The 21,509-nt window shown below is 43.4% G+C and overlaps 1 protein-coding gene across 4 annotated transcripts in view; it reads right to left on the bottom strand.

Annotated features, from left to right (window-relative positions):
• npr3 (natriuretic peptide receptor 3) overlaps positions 1-21,509 on the bottom strand; it is an 80,281-nt gene that overhangs the window by 33,371 nt on the left and 25,401 nt on the right. For all 4 annotated transcript variants that reach the window (XM_078222114.1, XM_078222123.1, XM_078222142.1 and 1 more), the window contains exon 3: positions 21,053-21,225. In XM_078222114.1, the coding sequence (XP_078078240.1) occupies positions 21,053-21,225 (173 nt within the window). The remainder of the gene's footprint in view (positions 1-21,052; positions 21,226-21,509) is intronic.

The following is a 21,509-nucleotide window of genomic DNA, read 5'->3' as shown; positions in this document are numbered from 1 at the left end:
TAAGATTAACCACAAAATCCACCACTTTGACCAAGTTTTTGACCTAATACCACTTGAAATGACTCGGTGTCATAGTTTATTTTATAATTCTCCTCTGAAGCACCTTGGGATGCTTTATTAAAGATGCTACCCAAATGTAAGTTGATGCTTTGTTGTTGGAGCAAAGGCTGGACAATGACCTCTCAATTTCAACAATAGTTTCTTTCATGCTGCATTTGCATCTTTGGACTCTTACTGTAGCTCGCCCCATTCCTGAAGAGTAATCCTTTGTGCCAAAATGGAACATTATTCCCTGTTAAAATTCATTCCTCTCGTTAAACTTCGAATGACAATTTTTATGAGGTACTTTAACAGTCAAAAGTTCTAAAAAAGTTTGAAAAAATATTTAAACTTTCAACATTATAGAATTATTCGCAACCTTAGTCAAGCACTAATGTCAGAATTTGTATTCTTACCTCAAAAAAATTACTGCCAATAAAAACGGAGCATCCGCAAACATACTATTCACTTCTGCCCCAATATTCCAATGACATTAGTATCAGCATGCAAAAACAATCTGAATTTGGTTTGCTGCCTACGGGAGGAAATCTGTGTAACTGCTCAGAAGCAGCCACTGCTTTAATGAACTCTGTCCTTGCTGATTATGAACTTGATCAATGCTGTACAAACAAACAGAAGACAATAGGAAACATATCCACTGTTGTTCATTGTAAGTCTGTTTTACTTTTGAGTGTTGTGATTTTTGTAAAACTGGAAAACACAGCTAAATAGTCCAAATTACGGGAAATTTCTTTGTTTGAAGAATATAATGGTTGATCACAAAATTTCACTTTTTTTTCAGTTTCTTATTAATGTTCTATCCCCTTTTGGGCTCCTGTTCCATCACACATCAGATATATGGACAATAAAATCTCCTTTGCCGTGCTGGCGTAAGGTTCAACAGATGCACCACATTCCACATCCTGCTAAAGGACCATTCTCCACGTGGGAATGTGAGAAATGAAAACTGACCAATATTAGAAATATCATTGCCGGGCATGAGTCCCTCCTTGACTAATGTCCTCACACACACTTTCATTCCAACATTGTTAATGGATAGCAATCATAAGTGAAAACACTGATTTTCTTTCCATTCCTTACTCAGTGTGTTGAGGGCAGTGTCAACCCTCCAGCCATCACCAATCATTGAATTTAACACCGACTGGGGATCAAACCCGACACATTCCTAAAGCTTATGATTTAGCAACTTACTGGACGCCACACTTGCCAGCTAAGCCATTAGGGGATCTGAGCTATGTGAGAAATATAAGGATTAAGCATTTTTAACTAAAATGAAGGGAGGTTTTTAGGTATCTTTTGTCCTTGTCATGAACCCTCATTCTTCCACAGAAGAATTTAAATTATAACATGTCAAGAATCTGAGAAGTTTAACAACACCAGGTTAAAGTCCAACAGGTTTATTTGGTAGCAAAAGCCACACAAGCTTTCGGAGCTGCAAGCCCCTTCTTCAGGTGAGTGGGAATTCTGTTCACAAACAGGGCATATCAAGACACAAACTCAATTTACATGAATAATGGTTGGAATGCGAATACTTCCAGCTAATCAAGTCTTTAAGATACAAACAATGTGAGTGGAGAGAGCATCAAGACAGGCTAAAGAGATGTGTATTCTCTCCAGACAGGACAGCCAGTGAGACTCTGCAGGTCCAGGCAAGCTGTGAGGATTACAAATAGTGTGACATGAACCCAATATCCCGGTTGAGGCCGTCCTCATGTGTGTGGAACTTGGCTATCAGTTTCTGCTCAGCGACTCTGCGCGGAAAGGAGATTTTCTTCCTTTGGACTCATGGTGAACAATCACTGAAACAACTATATGATGCACCTCAATATGCCAACATCTTCATGCACAGGTTCGAACAAGACTTCTTCACCGCACAGGATGTTCAACCGATGCTATACACTAGATACATCGATGACATTTTCTTCCTTTGGACTCATGGTGAACAATCACTGAAACAACTATATGATGACATCAACAAGTTCCATCCCACCATCAGACTCACCATGGACTACTCTCCAGAATCGGTTGATTTCTTGGACACACGCATCTCCATTAAGGACGGTCACCTCAGCACCTCACTATACCGCAAGCACACGGATAACCTCACGATGCTCCACTTCTCCAGCTTCCACCCTAAACACGTTAAAGAAGCCACCCCCGACGGGCAAGCCCTCCGTATACACAGGATCTGCTCGGATGAGGAGGATCGCAACAGACACCTCCAGACGCTGAAAGATGCCCTCATGAGAACAGGATATGGCGCTCGACTCATCGATCGACAGTTCCGACGCGCCACAGCGAAAAACCGCACCGACCTCCTCAGAAGACAAACACGGGACATGGTGGACAGAGTACCCTTCGTCGTCCAGTACTTCCCCAGAGCGGAGAAGCTACGGCATCTCCTCCGGAGCCTTCAACATGTCATTGATGAAGACGAACATCTCGCCAAGGCCATCCCCACACCCCCACTTCTTGCCTTCAAACAACCGCACAACCTCAAACAGACCATTGTCCGCAGCAAACTACCCAGCCTTCAGGAGAACAGTGACCACGACACCACACAACCCTGCCACTGCAACCTCTGCAAGATGTGCCGGATCATCGACATGGATGCCATCATCTCACGTGAGAACACCATCTACCAGGTACACGGTACATACTCTTGCAACTCGGCCAACGTTGCCTACCTGATACACTGCAGGAAAGGATGTCCCGAGGCATGGTACATTCGGGAAACCATGCAGACGCTGTGACAATGGATGAATGAACACCGCTTAACAATCACCAGGCAAGACTGTTCTCTTCCTGTTGGGGAGCACTTCAGCGGTCACGGGCAGTCGGCCTCTGATATTCGGGTAAGCGTTCTCCAAGGCGGCCTTCACAACACACGACGGTGCAGAGTCGCTGAGCAGAAACTGATAGCCAAGTTCCGCACACATGAGGACAGCCTCAACCGAGATATTGGGTTCATGTCACACTATTTGTAATCCCCACAGCTTGCCTGAACCTGCAGAGTCTCACTGGCTGTCCTGTCTGGAGACAATACACATCTCTTTAGCCTGTCTTGATGCTCTCTCCACTCACATTGTTTGTATTTTAAAGACTTGATTAGCTGTAAGTATTCGCATTCCAACCATTATTCATGTAAATTGAGTTTGTGTCTTTATATACCCTGTTTGTGAACAGAATTCCCACTCACCTGAAGAAGGGGCTTAAGGCTCTGAAAGCTTGTGTGGCTTTTGCTACCAAGTAAACCTGTTGGACTTTAACCTGGTGTTGTTAAACTTCTTACTGTGTTTACCCCAGTCCAATGCCGGCATCTCCACATCATGAGAATCTGTGAACCAGAGGAGAGATGAGGGGTAGTGACTGCAAACCAAACTGAAAAGATGGCCATTGAGAAAGTTACTATAGGAGAAAGAAGTATAAAAGTGGAGGGGTTCATGGAGGGTGAGTGTGTGCTTTCAGTGTTACCTTGCCACTTAACACCACGTTCTATGAAAAAAAGATAAAATTTCACTTTGTTTATTTATTAGTGTCACAACATTAGCACTGCAACAAAGTTACTGTGAAAATTCCCTAGCAACCGGAGGAAACCCACAAACAAGGGGATTGTCTTTCATTCAACTCTCAATAAGAAGACCGCCTATTATCATTATCATGGTCAGGTCAATGCTTCCCAGAGCAGTGTGCCCTTGTAATGTCCTAACTATGATCAGGGTTGTGGGTTTTAAACAAAAAGAAAAGATGTGGTTTGCACATGTAGATTCACATTAACTACAACAGATTTATCCTGGGAACTCTTTCCCGTACAGAGTACAATCTGAAAGTAAAACAGCTGCCTGTGCAACACCTAATGACATCACCATCAAATCATGTAACTGGCTCTTAAAGCAATCGTGCAATTCAGGGTGGCACAGCAGCACAGTGGTAGCACTGCTGCCTCACAGCGCCAGGGACCCAGGTTCAATTCTGGCCTCGGGTCACTGTGTGGAGTTTGCATGCTCTCCCTGTGTCTGCGTGGGTTTCCTCCGGGTGCTCCGGTTTCCTCCCACAATCCAAAGAAGTGCAGGCTACATTGATTGGCCATATTAAATTGCCCCTTAGCATCCTAGAATGTGTAGATTAGGGGGATTAGCAGGGTAAATACATGGGGTTATGGGGCCCGATAAGAGACTGCCAGAGAATCAGTGCAGATTCATGGGCTGAATGGCCTCCTTCTGCATTGTAAGGATTCTATGATTCTAACTACTTAAATATATAACCCTTTTCACCAGAATCTTAAACTTCTTGAGGCTCCGTTGCCTCTTGCTGCTCAGGTTTTTGCTCCTCCTGGCTCTGTGCCAACCCATGATGGGCCCTACTTCTCATCTGGATGTGAGCAATCACCAAGGCAGGCAGCATGCAGCCAGCATCATCGATGCCTCAGTGGATATGTCAACAAACTGAAGTGATACATAAATGAGCATGCCTTTTACAGATTTTCCTCCATCTCAAAGTCAACAAGCAAAAGCAAGACTTTCACCTGGCCTCTGTCTAGACATGACTTTCCATCCACCTCTCCCTTTCCAGGTAATGTACATCCCGAAGGACAAAAGATGGGTATTCTCCAGTTCAGACATGAATGTTTTTGAAGACCTTGCGCTTTGTCCAAGATGACGAGAGCCACGTGAAAGAAGCCTGACGCCGGCACTTTTCCATTTGTCTCCACTGCCCTTGAAACTCTATAGAGAGACCATTGCCTTGGCGGCATAGAAAGACTAACCGCCTGATCCATTATCAGCCATGACCATTGACCTGGAAAGATGGAGGAATGGAGTCGCTAACTGGCTTCCCTCTACCAGCAATTTTCCTTGGAGGCATCTACCTCCCTCCCTTCCTTCATCCCCACCTCTGACTGAAGATGGTGTCAAATAGCAGAGAATGAATGGCTTTTCCACAGATTGCTGGGATCTTGATGTGATGAGACCCATGAATCGGGAACAAACCAGCTGCTGTGTGGGCTTCACCTTAGAGAGAACACTAATGAGCATCTTCCGCAATGGGTTATCTCATAATTATTAGGAAGTCCCTTTATTCAGCTACCTGTACTGACCTTGAACCCCACCCAACCAAAAAGGCCCTCCACCCACTTAGAGATCTCAGTGACTAACTGTGTGGTCCAGGTCAGTTTGGAAAAATGGTGCAGGTCACCCACAAACTCATTGTATCAGCTTCTCCTGTCAACTACCAACTTCCCTCCATCACCATACATTACCCAATGTCACCATTCCTTTCCCCTCTGTCACCTTTAATCCCCCTTCCCCCACAATTACCCTGGACCCTATCATGATCCACCTTCACAAGCCTTCCCTCCCCTCAGAACCGACACCTGCTACTATCCCCATTCCCACCCTGAACAATCCTGATAGCCAAACCATCTGTCTTGTCCCCCTCTGTGAGCCCCCAATGAGATTTTCGCCTACCATACTCTCACCCTGAACCTGCCAGCCTACCGCATCCCACTGCCCCCTCTGACTGACTGCTCACACCTACCACCAGTACCCTGAGCTCTCCCCCCATCAACATCATTGACCACACCCATCCCAGACATTCTCCCTCCCTCCCCCGGCTTCTGGGCTCTCTCTCTACACTTCCGCATAAGTCTGCTCCCCTATCCAGCTATCAGTCCCCTATCAGTCCCAATTCTATCCTACGCTCTCCCACTTTCCAGACTTCACCTACCTCCCTTGTCCAGCCTTCGCACGGTGTTTGCTAACAGCACTAGAATGAATTTATGCAATTTCCCAAGAAGCAGAAAACAGCATCTATGGACCTCAGAGTAATGAAAGATGTGAAGTTTGCCCAGTGCACACTACTTATATACTGTCATAAAAATATACATTTTCAATTCTCACTGGCAGGAACTTAGTTTGGAGGATGAACTTAATTCTGGTCAAGGTAGCCTTTAAATAAGCAGGCATGAGATTCTGATGCATGCATATGGGGTTCCCAACATTATCCAGCAGGAAGCCTGACCCACCTTTCTACTCCTCCCCTGTGCAACACAGCCAACCGTGGTGCAACAAACTGGGCTGTTGCTGCTTTTTCCTGAGAGGCCATTCACCTCAACAGAATGCAAAGCTATAGATCTGTTTTGCAAGGGAATGGCCACAGGAGATTCCTGCACTGCCCACCTAGCCCTCTTGATCTACCTGGTGGTCACCTGTTGCCTTCCTGTCTGTGGAGTTTGAGCCTGCACTGTGACCACCTCTCTATATGTGTTATCCATGATACTCTCTGCCTCGCACTGCTCCAGTGTCCCCAGACATCGCTCCAGCTCCAAAGGCCTGGCTTCTAGGAGCTGCAGTTGTTGACACTTCCTGCACACATGCTGGCCCCAGGGATTGGAAATGTTCCCGGTTTTTCACATGGAACATGAGAAGTACACCACAGCTTTGAGCTCTCCTGCTATGACTTACCTTTTTAAATTAAACAATTTAGCCGATGCTTAATATCAACGAATATCAGTTACTCTAGGGCCCTTCTTCCCTGGCCCATGTTACTACAGAATATAGTCCTTACAAACTATAAACCACAAAGAAGACTTTACAAGCTATAAGCAATGAAAGTATAGTAAGAAGTCTCACAACACCAGGTTAAAGTCCAACAGGTTTATTTGGAACCATGAGCTTTCGGAGCGCTGATGAAAGAGCAGTGCTCTGAAAGCTCGTGATTCCAAATAAGTCTTTTGGACTTTAACCTGGTGTTGTGAGACTTCTTACTCTGCCCACCCCCAGTCCAACATCGGCATCTCCACATCATGGAAATGAAAGTAGTAAATACTTGCCCGACCTTACCCACTACTTACCAATCAGATAGCGAGCGGTATGATCATCCATGATCATGCAGGCTCAAAGGGCTGAATGGTCTACTCCTACTTCTATTTTTATATTTCTATTATGTTTATAATGAAGCAGGAAAGAACTGTATGCATTTGCGGACTTTTGTGTGAGAATCAATACCTTCTCCCATTGATTGAGGATATGTTTGCCAGTCTAGCAGGAGGACAAAGGCTCGGCAAATATCGACCTATCGCAGGCCTACCTGAAAATGAATGTCGCAACTGACATCTGCTCACCATTATAACACATAAAGGTCTATCCCACTATTTGAGATTATCTTTCGGTATAACATCAGCAACCACTTTATTTCAAAGTTCCATGGACCAGATTTTGAGCGGCCTACGGGGATACAACGTTATTTTGACTTCATATATATCCCTGGCACAAACAAACAAGATCACTTACATAACCTAGAAGCCACATTGAAATGCCTTCAGACACATAGGCTGGAATTCTCTGGCCATTCCCGCCCTGCCGTTGCTGCCAGCGAGGACGGTGCATTTGCCGCTCAGCCAAATCTCCGTTCACTGCAGTAGGACAGGTGAATCCAGGTTCCAAGTGAGATCAGAGAATCCGGCCGGTGGTCTTTGTGTCAGGCAAGATAATTGTGATTTTTTTTCAAGCATAAATACAATATTTAGGCCATGTGATTGTTAGCAAGGTTTACACAAGGCAGCTAAGAAGATGGAGGCTATCATGGAGCCTCCACGACCAACGAACATAACACAGTGAAGATCATTCCTAGAGTTAATTAACTACTATGGAAAATTTGTCTCAAATTTAGCAACCCTGTTTAAATGATTGTATGTACCAAACAAGTATAGCAATGGACACCACAGTACAAAAAAAGCATACAAGTCAGACAAAGAAGCACCAAGTCAGAAGTAATGGTATATTTTAACTTCAGGTTACCACTACAACTTGCCGATGATGCTTAGCCTTACAGATTTGGAGCAGTGGTGACATACATACTACCATCAGGAAAGAAAGACTTTTGCATCGCGTACCTTGACAAATGCTGAATCAAATTACGACCAGATGGAGAAAAAGGCACTGAGCATTGTCTTTGGAGTGGGGAAATTTCACCAACACTCTGTGGTCGTCACTTCACATTGTTGACGGACCACTGTCCTTTGACAGCTATTTTTGGACCACACAAGGATATTCCATCACTTGCTGTGAGCAGACTGCAACAATGGACTTTAGTACCATCAGCACATTTCTATGAGATCAAGTGTCGGCAGTCCAAAAGCCATGCCAATGACAATGCATTGTGTCAATTGTCTTTGTCTGCTGGTCAAGTACCACCCAGTAGTGTTTCTAATATCGCAGATAGAACACATCCCAGTGACTGCAATTCAAGTCCAATGTCAGAACAGGAATGACCCCGTGATGGGGAAGGTACTGGAAATGGTGTGAAAAGCAAGGATAGCAGGAACACATCCCGAATTAAAGCCATATGTTTCCAGAAAATTCAGGTTGGCAGTACAGAGTGAATGCCTGTCATGGGGAATGAGGGTAATAATTCCTCCAAAGTTGTGACTAAGAGTATCAGAACAAATTATACGAAAGACACTCAGGTATAATTTGAATGAAAGAACTTGTGAGGAGCTACTACTGGTGGCCTAGACTTGGTGCTCAGATTGAGAAAAATGCAGGACTGGTCCAGGCATACGTGTGGATAAAGAACTCCCTGCCATTGTCCCCATTACATCTGTAGGAGTGGCCTAAAATGGGTTGGCAACATCTACCTATAGGGCGGAATTTTATAGCCTTGGTCAACCCAAATCTGCAAAATCCCGGCCGAGGTCAACTGGCCTTTCTATGGTCCGTCCCTCAGCTGTTCCGATTCCCGTGGCAGGCGCAGTGGTAAACTTTCAGCCACAGACTTTCCAGGTTCATATGAAGAACACATGATCATGGTTGTCAGATATGCACACTCCAACTGGCCAGAAGTGGCCATAATGAAGTCAACAACTGCAGAACAAACCATTGAAAAGTGCAATGAGATTTTCACCAGATTTGGGAAACCAGGACAAATTGTAACTGATAATGGACCACATTCATGGCTCAAAAGCTCAAAGACTGTCTAAAGGTGAGTGATATCCCACACACAAAATCAGCATCATACCACCCTTCAATGAATGGTTTAGCCGAAAGTTTTATCTAGAGCTTGAAGCATTCACTGAAAGCCAACAAGGACCAAGGTTCATTAAATCACCATCTAATCAATTTCTTGATGTCATATCACAAGACAACACATGCAACTACTCAGAGTTCCCCAGCTTTACTATTACTGAAGTGAAAGCTGAGAACTCCCTTTGATCTACTCTTACCACAGGAGAAGTCCAAGATACGAGAACACAATCAGCAGTCGCAGATCTTGTGAAGTGAAGGTAATTGCAAAAGATGCTTACTTTGACAAGGAGAGCAAGGTTAGACGTGTAGCTACTCCACCAGTGAGAAGTGGATTCCTGCAACTGTATTGGCACAAACTGGCCTATCTCCTAATCTGAAGATGAGATAGTGTGGAAACGACACACAGATCAGTTGTTAGCTACATGCACCAATGTGTATGCCAGAACTATCTCAGGATGAATCATCATCCATACTCCCAGATACTGTGACTGCGACTTTGGGTCAATCAGCAGAGACCAAGATTGCCGAAGAAACTTTGACTGTTCATAGTCTTTTTTCTGCAAAAGTAACTGCACTTCCATGGTAGAGAAATCCTCAGAAGATCCTGAGGCTATCGCTAAAGGTCAAGAACAACCAAATCCCTGAAGCTCACAACCAGTGCAGAATAGATGCCCACCAATTTGTCTTTCCTATTAACTGTTTTATTAGTGTTTAATGATTAGTTGCCTGTCCTTGTATATGTGTTTTCATGACTATGTCAAAGTACATAGTTATTTGCTGCTATGGGACCTTAGAAGTAAAGGGGGAGGGATGTTATATATTTAAGTAAATATTGTGCTGCCACTTTAAGAGTCGAGTCATGTGTTCAGTTCAGCTGCTTCACAGAGTTTTAGTCAATCTGGCCCAAGCCTTTGTACAGTGAACAACATCTCAATAAGCCTGCCTTGTTGACTGCAATCAACCCTTGAGCTGTGATTCCACTTTCTTTTATACTCACAAGAGCAACATAGACAACATCTCCCACAAGGGGAAACATCCTCTCAGCTTCCACTCTATCAAGTCCCCTCAGAATCTTATGTTTCAATAAAGGTCACCTCCATTCTTCTAAACTCTAATTGATATAGGCTCAACCTGTCTGATGTTTCCTCATAAGATAATCCCTTCATCCCAGGAATCAGTTGAGTCAACCATCTCTCAATTGATTCCAATGCAAGCATATGCTTTTTTAAGTAGGGGAGACCAAACTGTACACAGTACTCCAGATGTGGTCTCACCAAAGCCCTATACAACTGCAGCAAAACATCCCCACTTTTATATTTCATTCCCCTTGCAATAAATGACAACATTCCATTTGTCTTCTAAATTGCTTGCTGTACCTACACACATTTGTGGGTCATGTACCAGGACACTCTTCGATTCCTCTTTACCTCAGAGTTTTGTAATCTCTCTCTATTTAAATAATATACTGCTCTTTTATTCCCTTGCTAAAGTGAACAAGTGCACATTTTCCCACACTACACTCCATCTGTCAAATTTTTGCCCAATCATTTTACCTATCTATGGCCCTTTGCAGACTGTGTATGCCCTCTTCACAATTTACTTTCCTATATCTTGGTGTCATCGGCAAAGTTAGTGACCATACATTCAGACCCTTCATCTAAGTAATTGGTGTCATTGAAGCAGCAACATGAAGATGACAAACAGGAGTTACTGTTCTTTCGTACTGTTGACAGGAGTCTGCTGAAAGTTTGTCACACATGGATGAAAAGAAGTTAAAACTCTGCAATAAATATTTTTTGAACACAAGTACATTGCAACCGTCAAGACACTTTTCTATGCTTGCACCTTTATACTATTCAGCCAAGAATACATTAACTTAAATCTTCAAGAAATAGGAGCTAAATCGGGATGAATGGGAATGCTTAACTCAGTGTTCTTGTTAAGTTATGGTTGAAAAGATGAGATTAATAAGCAGAGAACATGTTCTCAGAAGTTTACCGTTTCAGGCAGGACTGTACTTAGTTCACTTTATTTATTACGCCGTTCCTTCAAGAGTACTCTGACTACTGAATAGAGCCATTCATTGTGACAAATTATCCAGTGTCATACTCAAGCATTTCTTCCTATTCCTAGGACTGCAGGAGACACAAAGGCCTGTCTATCAGTAGTCGGTGCTTGGCTAAGCACACTAAAGAACAAGTCAGGCATTTATAATTCAAAATGTTTCTGCATTATTTGGAACAAATTAGCTACAAATGAAGTTGTAATTTATTCGCACACCTAAAGTTCCCATTTATCATCAATGGCATTGAAAAAATCAGCATGATATAATGTTTGCCACAGATTCCAAGAAGTTCTAGTGCTGACTGATGGTATGTCTTAAGTTACATCACAAGATGGCAATCACTTGTTAACTTTTTAAAAATTCGACACGTACTCACCCTTGCTTTTAACAGCTGCTTCTAGTTTGCTTTGCATGTTGTTTCTGCTTTGCTTCTTCAGGGTTTTCTCTATGCTTAGAAACTGAACAAGTTATTGTCACTGACCTTCACCCAAGGGCGGAAACTTATGACTTTGAAATCTTTCTGCTGTTGGGACTTCTCTGATTTTAGCTAGCCACATGACATCACAATCTCACAGGAGGCAGCCATTTAGAGGTCATCTTCGTGTTCACCATCCAATCAACAACAGCAGATGTTTTCCTGAGGCAGGAGGTCCAATTGGAGAGCCTGAAGCTGTGGATTGCTAGCAGCCCAACTGGAAAAAGTGGACACTGCTGAGGCAGGTAGGAGACCACAAGGGTGACTCAAATAGGAAGTGCTCTCTGAAGCCTTCTGATAATTTACAAATAAAACATGGCCACAGCTGTCAGGCTATCATTGTAAAGGGGATGCCTCTTCACTAAATTGCTTGTATACGCGGTTGAGGCCTTCTCATAACAGAGCCTCTATGGTGGGGGATTTGACAGAGGGCGAAAAACGTCCCCTGGCTTGCTGCCAGGGAGCCACTTCCAGCATCAGCAGTAGCTATTCTGATGTTGGGAAGATCCTGATGAAGACAGCAACTTGCCCCAATTGATCCCTTCATTGGCCCATTTAACTATCCACCATTGTGGGGTGGGCAGGTATTACCACAATGAATGAAATGTTGAGACTGCAAAAAGCAAAATGACTTGAATATTATCATGTCTCTAAGCACATGGTTCGAGGGGTACGGTAAAGTAATATTTTGGTAGCGAACTAGAGGCAAACAACCCAGAACTTATGAGTTCAAATCTCACAATCAGAAGGTATGTAATTGAGTTGACTAAATCTTGTAATTTTATATAACTAGATCAGGAAATAATGGCCATAAAAGCTGCTGAATTGTTATTTTTTAAAAAAGACTAATTCACGAATGAAATCTCTATCTGTTCCAGTCTACATGCGACTTCCATCCTAAACTGTATTGTTGACACATTGTTGTCCTATGAGCTGCCCTACATAGCCACTCAATTCATAACCATGACTACCAACACCTCACGAATTAAAAATAGTATTGCCAAAGAGAATAAACTTCTGAACAATGAATTAGTCTGAAGTGCAGGAACTGCAAAATGCAAAAATTGGCAGCCATTTTGCTCATGGCAGGATCCCACAGACAGCAGTGGAATGAAAGGACGCTTCATCTACTTTCAGTAGAGTGGATCAAAGGAGGAATGCTTGTCAGAACACCAAGAGATCTTCCTGCACTTCTTCAAGTTGGTGAATCAATAGAATACATTTGATGGGCAGGCAGGTGAGACAATCGAGCAATAAGGTGAGTGGATGCAGAATTGTTGGGGATGCACATTGCAATTTCTGATATCCACTCACAGGTGGACAGGCATCTGTACCAGTTATAGAATTACATGAAACTACACCTTACTCTCAGTGCAATAGGAAATGTCTTTTTTTTTTGGTTAACCTTTTTATTTTTCTAATTTATGTGTTCTCCCACATTTTTTTCCAATATGTACCTTCTGTGTCAATGCGGATGAACTGCAGATCAATATTCCGGCCTCTGTCATGGCAACTGGGATACATACCAGAATGGCGCAAGATTGATTGGCCCTCCGACATTTCCTCCCTTCCTGTCAGAAAGCAATTGACCTTCTCTTGAGCCTCAACAATTTCAGCATGACTAAGATCACTGACTCACCTAGTTAAGTGTTTAAACAGTACAGCTTCATCCTCATTCTCTGGATTTCATAGGCTTTGGCATCCTTTAGTGTGTTTCTGAGAGATGCATGTATATGTGTGTATATCTGTGTGTATCAAATACACATGTATTTATACACGTGTAAACCTGTAATGTGAAACACAGTTGATGCTATAATATCATTCCATCATGTGACCGTGCTCTTTTCTGCATATGAACTGTATGAAGTGTTGCATAGCTTACCATGGCAACAACACTTGTTAGAACCCAGGCACTGGTTTGTGTGATAGAACACTTTAAACCTATGGCCTAGTGCGAATTTCAAACTGTAAATTATTAATAGATTATTGGTACTTGCTTCTAGCCTTTTGCTTTGGCTGGCAATTATTTTTTCACTCAGCAGTAGCAACTGCAGTAGAATCCGAGGCATTATCATCACAAGTGACTCAATTGAGCAATTAGTTTTCCACTTCTCTCTGTTTCTCTGGTGAAAACAAGCTGGATATAGTTGAACTGGTGCTGGATGCTCCCGTAGCTCACAGAAGCAAGGAAGCATTTGAAGGGAAAAGTAGTCAAATTGGGCAAAAAAAAAGGAGACTGCACCTCACTACCCCAGCCTGAGTTTCCCATGATCTTATTTCTGTCAGGTTATCATTAGTTGCATCTTTCCTGACCTCGCCTATGCGAGGTGACTATTTTTCTCCCTTCCATCCCTGTACTGGCTGATCCCGGAACTGCCAAGTGGCTGCGGTAGCACTAGTTCCTGGGCCACGATGGCAAAGTCAAGTCTGAGGGAGGGGGTGAAAACCTGGCTACAATCTCCTGCTCTCTCTGCTGGCGAGCCTGGAGGCGGGAAGGGCATGTAATCAGGCTGGATGGTGGCGTACTTCAACCCTGCTGGATGGGATGGCCCATGGTTGCCACCTTGCCACCCCACCACCCAGTTGAGGCCCATTAAGTAGCCAATTAATGACCGTTTCAAGGCCTCATCCTGTTGCCACCGGTATTAGCCCAGCTACAGGTGGGCCCTGTCGACATGCAGTATGCACAACAGCTCAAACCGTGCAGCCAGCTTCTTACTTCCAGGCCGGGAAGTTCCTCAATCAAAGGCACTCATGGGTGCTGCGCGTGTCTCCCCAAGTCCCACACTGCAGAAACCCCCACCCCATTACCAACCTGGTTCTCGACCCCGAGACTTGATAAGTTTATTTCCTGCAGCCTGCAACCTCAGCATGATGCTGAATACCAAGAACCTCTCAGTACATATGAGTCTTCCACACATCCACCTACCCCCTCATCCCCCAGAGTCTTGATTTTAGGGGAAGGCCCATTGGTGACCTTGCCACGGCCTGACTGGCTTGTGAGGCAATGTGGATCTCTCGCTGGCTTTCCAGTAGATGGCAAGACCCTCAATGCCTGCACAACATTCTGCTCCTTGCAGCAGCCTCTTCTTTGTCTATTTTAAACCTTGAGCATATCTGTTGATCAACCTCCATAGTATTTATCATATTGAGTTCCCTTCAAAGCAACTACACCACCCTCCTTTACTTTACTCTTAAAATTCAATTTTTAAATAACAATCTGCATTTAGCTTTTCTACACAATTCATTATCATATATTTCTTATATTTCTTGGTCAGCAGCCCATGTTTCTCTTGCCTTGTCTCAAAATGGCTGCTCATCCATTTGTAGGCTTGCTTGAATATGACATTAGATGGACAAGCCAAGGTACATCCCTTGCATCATCCCTTCTCCGCCCCCACAACACAGACAATTTTCAGCTTCAGGATACTAATTTTCAAGGCACAAATTGAAGGTTGAAGATGAGTTTCCTTCGCTTTTCAGTCACCAGAGGTGCTCAATGTCTGGTTTGGGGAGGCCATCATACAATTTGATAGCAATTTCCTCTGACTTGTATCTTACTGTTCAGTTAGGCAGTTCAACATTTGTTGTTTTTTCACACTGCACTGGTTAACCATGATTGACTGAATTTAATGGTGCGGCGGTTGCTCCATCCACCAGCCAGAAAGCCAGTGGCAACTCAACCGCACTCAATTCTGGGTGCCCTGATGGGACTGAATCCCTATCAGGCCTGCTGCTGGGGTTTCCAGGGGCCCTCAGGACGAGGATCCACCCTTCAAGGCGCTGCTGGACAATCAGATGGCTGGAAGCTCTTCGGTCCCAGCAGCAGCAACTGGAGCAGTGGACGCTGCTGGGACAGTAGCCGGCTCGGGACCAGGAACAACCCAGAGTAAATGGAACTGGTTCTGCAGGCAGTTCCTGCCTCCTGCTAACACTCAGCATCACTCATTGGGCGCCAACGTCGCCCCCTGACCCAATCAGCGCATTTACACTTCAAAATAGCATCGCAGGATCAAGACCCGGAAATTAACCCAGGGCGGGAGCTTGACCTGAATTTGAAAATTAAGCCCTATATTACTTAGTTCCTTCTCTGTTAAAATAAAATCACCCAACAGTCTCTGAATCAAGCTGGAATTGATTTCTGGAACACCTAATTTCTTAATAACACAAGTCAGAAAGAAAAACATTTTGGATATTTTAACTCCTACATGTATATTAGGAAGAAAACTGCTTCGTGACATCTGTGGGATGTTAGGTAAGTGAAGGTTATATTTAATAATTCTGATGCAATTGTAATCATCATGCGTCAGCTACAGAGCTGCAGGCAGGCACAAGCTCTCTCCATCTGCTTTTAAATGTATTTAAATCTAATTGAAATGAAATGGTTGGAAGCAGCACTTAAACTGCACCACTTTTTATTAATCTACAGCCTAAACTGAATGCACAGTTCAAATGGTCTTAATTGATTCTTGGCGTATTGTTTTATTTCATGCATTTACTTTGGTACTGAATTTCTTGAATTATCACAAAGTTACAAATCAACTGTCTGCTCGGCCTCGGGGCTACGGCAAAGGGTGGAGGCACAGCACTGGGATGTTAGATCAATTCACAAAGTGAATGACTACTTTGTTCTGTTCATTTTATTGAGTGGTAGAGTCTTTTGAAGCTTTCAGTTTGGTCAAATGAGCTGCATTACTGTCGTTTGTCCTGTGGATACTGCTGAGCCTATTCAAAACCAGTTACTCTATTGATGCTAAATGACGTTGGCACTGTTGGTATTTCATAATGTTAACTTTACTGTCAGGTCAGCTTAATCCACCACTGTACTTACGAGGTAGTATCATGTGATACATTTGTTTGGGAGTCTTTGTTTAATAGCAGATCATAAGATTGTAAGGTAATGACTGGATTTTATAATGCAGTATGTACTCCACCCACTCCACCCCTCCATGCCTACCCCACTCTCCCCCTTCCCCAACTAAAAGATTGGTCACCCACCCACAAAACAGCCAGCTGCTGCATAGCCATTTTATGCTCGGTGAGGGTTAACTGGTTCAGGGCGAGACTTCCGTCTGCATCTGAGGAGGACGTTCTGCCTTAGAGAGCTGCCCATCAATCAGATTGGCTAGCAGTTCTGTAGTCCCAGCAGTGCCAGGCCAGGAGCAGAGGGTATGACCTGGGAGGAGTGGGGGAGGTGCCTCCGATGGGCACTCCCAAATGGATGCTCCATCTCGGCCTTACCTTGAGGTCCCCAGCATCACTGCTTTCAGTCTTTAAGCAATTCAATTCAAGAAATGCAAATGCAAAAAGATCCGGACAATATCCAGGTTTGGGCTGACAAGTGACAAATAACATTCGCGCCACACAAATGCCAGACAATGACCATCACCAATAAGAGACATTCTAACTACCGCCCCTTGACATTCAATGGTGTAACCATCACTGAATCCCTCACTGTCAACATCCTTAGGGTTACCATTGACCAGAAACTCAACTGGACTCACCACATAAACACAGTGGCTACAAGAGCAGGTCAGAGGCTAGGAATACTGCAGCGAATAACTCACCTCCTGACTCCCCAAAGACTCTCCACCATCTACAAGGCACAAGTCAGGAGTGTGATGGAATACTCCCCACTTTCCTGGATGGGTGCAGCTCCAACAACAAGAAGCCTGACACCATCCAGGACAAAGCAGCCCACTTGATTGGCACCACATCTACAAACATTCAATCCCTCCACCACCGATGGTCAGTAGCAGCAGTGTGTACTATCTACAAGATGCACGGCAGCAATTCACCAAAGATCCTTAGGCAGCACCTTCCAAACCCATGACACTTCCATCTAGAAGGACAAGGGCAGCAGATAAATGGGAACACCACCACCTGCAAGTTCCCCTCCAAGCCACTCACCATCCTGACTTGGAAATATATCGCCGTTCCTCGCAGTCGCTGGGTCAAAATCCTGGAATTCTCTCCCTGACAGCATTGTGGGTCAACCCACAGCACATGGACTGCAGCAATTCAAGAAGGCAGCTCACCAGCACCTTCTCAACGGCAACTAGGGATGGGCAATAAATGCTGGCCAACCAGCGATGCCCATGTCCCACAAATGAATAAAAAATAATGACTGAATGCACTTGTTATTCTAAAAGGCTACAGGCCCTGACAAAATTCCAGCAACAGTACTGAAGACTTGTGCTCCTGAATTAGCCGTCCCCTTAGCCAAGCTGTTCCAGTACAGCTACAACACTGCTATCTACTCAACAATGTGGAAAATTGTTCCATTAAAGCAGAACAAATGCAATCCGACCAATACCACCCCAACGTTTTATTTTCCATCATTGGCAAAGTGATGGAAAGTGTCACCGCCATTCCTTCACTATCACAGATAAAATTGCTGGAACTCCCTCCTTAACAGCAATATGGGCTGCAGCAATTCAAGGAGACACTTGATAAGTCCATACATGGACAAAAGAGCTGAACTCAAGAGCTGAGTAATTTCCTTGACATCAAGGTGGCATTTGACTGAGTGTGGCCTCAAGGATCTGAGTCTATGGGAATCAAGAGGAAGCTCTCCATTGGTTGGAGTAATGCTAACACAAAGGAAGGTGATTGTATTTGTGGGAGGACAATCATCTCTGCCCCAGGTCATCACTGCAGGAGTTCATCAGGCTAGTGTCATAGGTCCAATCATCTTCAGCTACTGCATTACTGATCTTCCCTCCATCATAAGGTCAGAATTGGGATGTTCACTGATGATTGCACAATGTTCAGCACCATTCATGACTCCTCAGACACTGAAGCTGCTTGTGTCCATATGCAGCAAGACCTGGATAATATTCAGGCTTGGAATGATAAATGGCAAGTAACAGTCATTCCACACCAGGCAATAATCCTCTCCAAGAAAAACAAATGTACCCATCTCCCCATGACATTCAATGGTATTTACATTGCTGAATCCCCAACTGAACTGGATAGAACAGCAGGTCAGAGACTGGGAATTCTGTGAAGAGTAACTCTGCCTGACTCCCTAAGCTTCAACACATCTAAAAGGCACAGTGTACCAGTTCCCTTACCACTGGCACACAGTGGCAGTAATGTGTACCACCTACAAGAAACCCACAAGTCTCCATCAATCACACCTTCCAAACCTACGACCTCTATCACCTAGAAGGACAAGGACAGCTGACACATAGGAGGAACACAACCATCTGCAAGTTTGCTTCCAATGGAATTATATTGCTGTTCCTTCGTTGTCGCTGAGTCAAGCACCTGGAACTCCCTCCCTAACAGCACTGGTGTACCCACACCATGTGGACTACAGCGGTTCAAGGAAGCAGCTCACCACCACCTTCTCAAGGGCACTAAGGATGGGCAATAAATGTTGGCCTTGCCTGCAACACTCAGATCCCATGAACAAATATTAAAATTTCTGGAGAAGGTCATTGTGATTTTTTAAACTGTCTTTCTGAGAATGAGATTGGTCTAACGTGGCTCTCATGTTGACATTAGCAATTCTATTTCATTTATGGAAAAGCCAGACAAATTTACATGGAAATATTAAATAGAAGTTTATGTTGACAGGGTTCCACGAAGAAGGGTGGAAGGAAGCTGGTGTTGAGAATGAACATTGATATAAACCAGCTGGGCCAAATGGTCTGTTTGTGAGCTATCAATTCTGTGTAATTATATGTAATATAATTTTGGTAATGTTCTGTGGAAGACTGGGGAATCCGATATCTAAGCCAGGACCAGTGGAGTAGAAAGAAGATTATAAACCAGGCAAGTTAACTCATTAGTTAGATTGCACCGGGTGTACAGTTTTACTCTACTAATTTAAGGAAGGATAAGAAGTCCATTAGAAGCAGTTCAAAGCAGTACTTCAAATGTCCAGACTGATTGAGAACAGTGTTAATGCCTCGCTTCTGCCATCCTTTGACTCCTTCCACCCTTCTCAACTGAGTTTCCAGAATTATCATTTGTAGCATTTACCCTAAAAAGCCTTCAGCATGCAGCTTAATGGTCTGGATGACCAAGTATGGGGCTGAAAATGCAAAGTGGTACCTCCAAGGCAACAGGGAAGATTATTGAGCCAGGCATTTAGTTCAGATGCATTTAATATCTTAAATTCTATTGTACAAATAGTTGAGCCAAAGCACCTTATCTTACACTTTCAATCTTACTTTCTCAATAATATCTATTGCTATTCTATGCTGGGCTTTGGCTAAAACTAGGACATGTTGTATTACATATGGTGGTGATGCCAGGTTTGTCAGCCTTACATCCCAATGACTGGTGGATCGTGATAAAAAACACATCCCTTTGGCTGATCACAACAGACAAAGTACTGACCATACTGAACCAGCCCATGTTTAAAAAAGAGAAAATATTAGATGCTATTCTGCAACTAGACAACACTTCCTAAACAATCAATTTTTGCAGTGTGGCTCACTTACACATGCTAGAAGCTACATATATTGACACACAGGTCCTTTGCAAACAGAATTTTGTCCGCACATTGCACCTTTTTGAAATAAGCAAAAGCTTGGCATCAGCCATTCCTGGTTCATTCCTCATGGCAATGCTTAATCGGGGTCAACTTACTTGGTTTGAATGTAAACTAAAGCTTGGCAGTTAAGTAATTTCTGGTACATTCTGCATGGCAATGCCTCTACCAAACACAGTCTATTTGCCAACCAATCAGCATTATTCTCTCATGCAGTGTAAATTGTTGTTTATCTGTCCTGACGAATGCAAGACTCAAAGCTTTGAAATGATGTTTTTCTTTCAGCCATAATTAACAATATCAATCAACCTCGTTCCCTCAGCTTCCATATGTTCTATTTTACATTTAATTTTACTGAATTGACCATTTGTGAGCTCAGTAAACTTTCTTAAATTGTCATAACTGGAGTAACAAAGTAAGTTATTAACAAAAGTTGTTTAATGGAAGTAGGTGATCACTTGACTACTTTGCTGTCATATTCAATTCAAAATGGTGTAGGAGTGAGGCGACTTCTTGCGAGCTGTCCCCGGCATATCCTCCAATTCTTTTATTCTCACGCTCTTAAAACTATACTCTAAGTCCTTTAAACTCTCTAATCATGTTCTATATAAATCTCTTACAGATTTGGTGATCCTTGGACTCCGAAGACTTCTGACACAGAAGTGACCCAGATGACTGTGACACTATATTCTACACTCTATCCTTTCTTTCTCCCCTATGTACTCTTGAACGGTATGCTTTGTCTGTATAGTGCAAGAAACAATACTTCTACTGTACACCAATACATGTGACAATAATAAATCCAATCAAATCATTCTCTTCAGCCAATCCTTCGCTTGATCACTACCTCCCAGATTTAAGTGTAACCTGATCTGAATTGACAATTATTAAGTGGCTCTTTTTAAATTCTACACCAGACTTACATTATCATCTTCAGAGGTCAAATCATAATGATGACGTGATCTATTTCTCATGTCAGCAGCGAACTTGTAAAACTCTGGCTTCGCTGACCTCAGTAGAGTCACGGTTTGAAGTGACTGGTATGCTTCTTTGGCTTCAAGATCAAATTTATCTCCTTGCTTCCATGAGCCATTTCCTAAGAATAAAATAGAAGATTTAATGTTGGTTAACCGTTTACAATAATGCCGTCATGTTTCCTCAAGTTCAGATATGATCAGCTGTTTTTTGTTTGCTTTCTTGCTTACACACAATTGCTTCAAAAGGTCCTCATAGGTGAATGTTATAATTGCTCCTAAGAAGCAGTTAAAGGGTCAATAAAAATGCCAATGAGTTAACACTTTCAGAAGCAAGTGCAGTTAAATATAGTCAAAAAAAATCTCCTCATCCCACAAGACGCTCAGTAAGGTATATTTCAGCAGT

The sequence above is a fragment of the Mustelus asterias genome, chromosome 1 (assembly GCF_964213995.1).
Source record: "Mustelus asterias chromosome 1, sMusAst1.hap1.1, whole genome shotgun sequence".
Classification (NCBI taxonomy): Eukaryota; Metazoa; Chordata; class Chondrichthyes; order Carcharhiniformes; family Triakidae; genus Mustelus; species Mustelus asterias.
Note: the sequence above shows the minus strand (reverse complement) of the source record. Positions and strands in the feature narration are given on the sequence as shown.